General features: G+C 39.6%; 1 protein-coding gene across 4 annotated transcripts in view; it reads left to right on the plus strand.

The window, feature by feature from the left end:
* The window catches only part of LOC102493800 (transport and Golgi organization protein 1 homolog), a 23,593-nt gene that overhangs the window by 10,925 nt on the left and 9,665 nt on the right, over positions 1-3,003 (plus strand). For all 4 annotated transcript variants that reach the window (XR_003549715.1, XR_003549716.1, XR_003549717.1 and 1 more), the window contains one exon: positions 1,105-1,126. Coding sequence is in view for 1 of the 4 variants with exons in the window: in XM_027772707.1 (XP_027628508.1) it covers positions 1,105-1,126 (22 nt within the window). In the remaining 3 variants the exon portion in view is untranslated. The remainder of the gene's footprint in view (positions 1-1,104; positions 1,127-3,003) is intronic.

The following is a 3,003-nucleotide window of genomic DNA, read 5'->3' on the forward strand; positions in this document are numbered from 1 at the left end:
ATAGGCATAAGAAGAATTAAACAGCAATAACTGACAATAAAAGAGAACAATTATAATATATGATGATAAAAGATATATGAAAGTGGTTCTTCCTGCTCAACCTGTCTTACCATATCATCCTTATGTATTTTTGGATTGCAATAGGTGACAAATCACATGAACAAAACAGGGAAGGTGTGTAGGAGGGGGGATGAGTGTGTGAAATAGTTTATGAACCACTGGTCTTCCCATTTACCTCTATACCCCTGTCTGCAGGTGGGGTGACATGAGGCCAGGAAGTTCAGTGTGTCCTGAGCAAGCTCCAAAAGTCAAGGAATATCCTTGATTTTCTGTTGGCATTTTCTCATAACAACTTTCTTTTAAATGGCTTTTTGATGCTGTCATGGTAGTCTGATATGTCGGCAAGACTCTATTGTCTAGACTCTGTACCTGATCAGCACTTAAATCTTTCAAAAGAAGAATTCACTCTAGGGGGTGAGGAAAATGTTTCTTACATGGTAGAAAGATAAGGGCCTGCCTGGATTTTTTTAGTTCTGTTTCTGTGATGCCTTCTGGAAATGACTCGAGTTTGGAAAGCACTTTTTATCCAGAAATAATTAGGAAGCCAATCATGATATTGTTGGCTCATTTTCTCTGTCTTCCCTTCTCCTTCTGATTGGGATATCCTCAGTTTGAGAGTCCTTGAAGTAGATAGAATGTAAATTGTTCACTTTGTTTATCAAGTGAGACAGCCACTTCTAGCCTTTATTATAAATACTGAGTTTTCCGAATCAAAAACTCAGTAAATTACTAGTTAGCAGAAAAATTATGAGATGTCTGCATTTCCCTTATGCAAATCAGATAGGCTGATGTTCCTTTAATAGAAAATAAACAAAAATAACATTTATCTCTATGCTCTTTATCAGAAATGGCTTATGAAGTATTCCCACCTAAATAGAAATCTCTTCCTGACCTTTTCTTACTTGAAATCCCATGAGTTTGTTATTTATAACAAATTGTTATATTTTCATTTGTTAGTATTTTGACAAGTTTTATCAGAAACTGTAGATATTTCCTAATAATATGTTTTGGTATCAAATTTAGTTTTGTTTTTCCTTCTTTTAGGTAAAGCCTCGTGTGTATCAAGGTAAGATTTCAGTCTTCTGTTTTGTTTCTGATTTTTGTTTTGTTTTGTTTAGTTTTTTAATTTTACCAAAGACTGTATGCACTCACTGAAGAGAAAGACAGAGGGCAGGTAAGTGAGAAGCACTGCCCTCACTCTATGGGGATTGATCAGGCAGCAATCACTTCTTTGTTTCTCCCTTTTTTTGGGATCTTGAGCTTGTAAGAACACTAGCTGGATCTGTTTCTCAATGTCCTGGGTCCAGAATTCAAACCAGGCATTTGGCCATGTAGGAGATAGCCACTTTAACCCCCATACCATGGTCTGACAAGGTTTTGCTTTCTTTATAATATGTACTTAGTACAGTTGTTCCATGTAGGTTCCAATTCAACTATACAGTGACTTGTCTCTGGGTGGATTCTTAACTCTTGAAATTGTTTTCTTCCTGGAAGGAGGGCTAAATGACAACATAGAGGGAGCTGCCATCTATTGAGATATTAGACCAGAATGAGGAGGAGATCAAGGGAGCAAGGACAACAGGACAAATGTATGTTCACATAGAAATAGGAAGCCAATGGTGATATGAGTCTGAAGTTCAGGAGAGATCTTTGGCCTGACCTGGAACTTGAGAAAATATAAAAGATGATTAAGTCACTACCAGAGCCTATCAAGTATTTTTGTTGCTGTTTAGTTTTTTGAGAAAAGTGAGAATTCACCCCTAGGGGGATGGCAACACCAGTCACTTCTCCTCCATTCTCTTGGGATTTTGGGCATGCACATGCACACACACACACACACACACACACCTTGTGTGATTCTCAAGCCACCAGACCCAGATCTGAAACCAGTCAAACTGTGGGAGTCCAGCACCTTAACCACCATGCCACTTGTTGACTGAGCCCTTTAAGTATTTTTATTTTTTTTAAGAGAGAGAGATTTTACCTAAAGGGCACATGTACTGACTGGAGACACAGAGAGAGACAGAAAGCAAGAAATCACAAAACCTGGCCTTGCTACAGTCCTTTTTCCTCCATCTTCCTTTAGGCATTTTGGGCATGCATGCACACACATGTGCCCAGCATGAGTTTTATGTTGTCATGTCTGGGGCTCAAACCAGATTATGTGGGAGTCCAGTGACATACCCATTGCACCATCCACCCATTAAGTATTTTATCTTAAGACTTAGGAAAGAACCCAGAATTGCCAGTCAAAATATGTGACATAACAGAGGTTCTAAATCATGTGTTTGTTTATTTATTTATTCATTTATTTTTGGAGAGGTCTTTTTTTGCTATAGGGTACGTGTGCTCGCCAGACAGAGAGAGAAAGACAGAGAGGCAGAAAGCAGGAAATCACCCCCCTTGGGGGATGGCCACACCACAATCCCTTCTCCTCCGTTCTCCTCTTGAGATCTTGGACATGCACTCACACTTGTCCAGCGTGTTTTAAGCCACCAGGTCCAGGATGCGAACCACAGTCGACTACATGGGAGTCCCGTGACATAACCATTATACTAACTGTTGGTCCCTTTAAATCATGTGTTAAGAGTCTTACACATAGACAACCATTAATATCAGTGGAGAATGAACAGAAGTAAACTTGAAATATAATGTAATTCATCCTGCAGGTACTCTGTAGACTGTGGTGATACATGGTGCAGTCTGGTGATAGCCAGGGTGGCTGCTGGGCACTCAGTAGGTCTACAGACACTGGGGGTTATTCTAGTGAAAACAGCAGTAGTGTTCTGAGGAGAGTGACCTCAGGCAGGATAGTTCTTACTCTGGGCAAATATTGTCAGGAAAGTCATGATGTAATTTTCTGTATTCCTATGCAAAAATGCATCATGTTTTTTTTTTTTTTTTTGAGGGGGTTTTCTTATAGGGTGCCTGCAGCACCCCGAC

This window comes from Tupaia chinensis, unplaced genomic scaffold (assembly GCF_000334495.1).
Source record: "Tupaia chinensis unplaced genomic scaffold, TupChi_1.0 Scaffold000293_1, whole genome shotgun sequence".
NCBI classification, from domain to species: domain Eukaryota; kingdom Metazoa; phylum Chordata; class Mammalia; order Scandentia; family Tupaiidae; genus Tupaia; species Tupaia belangeri.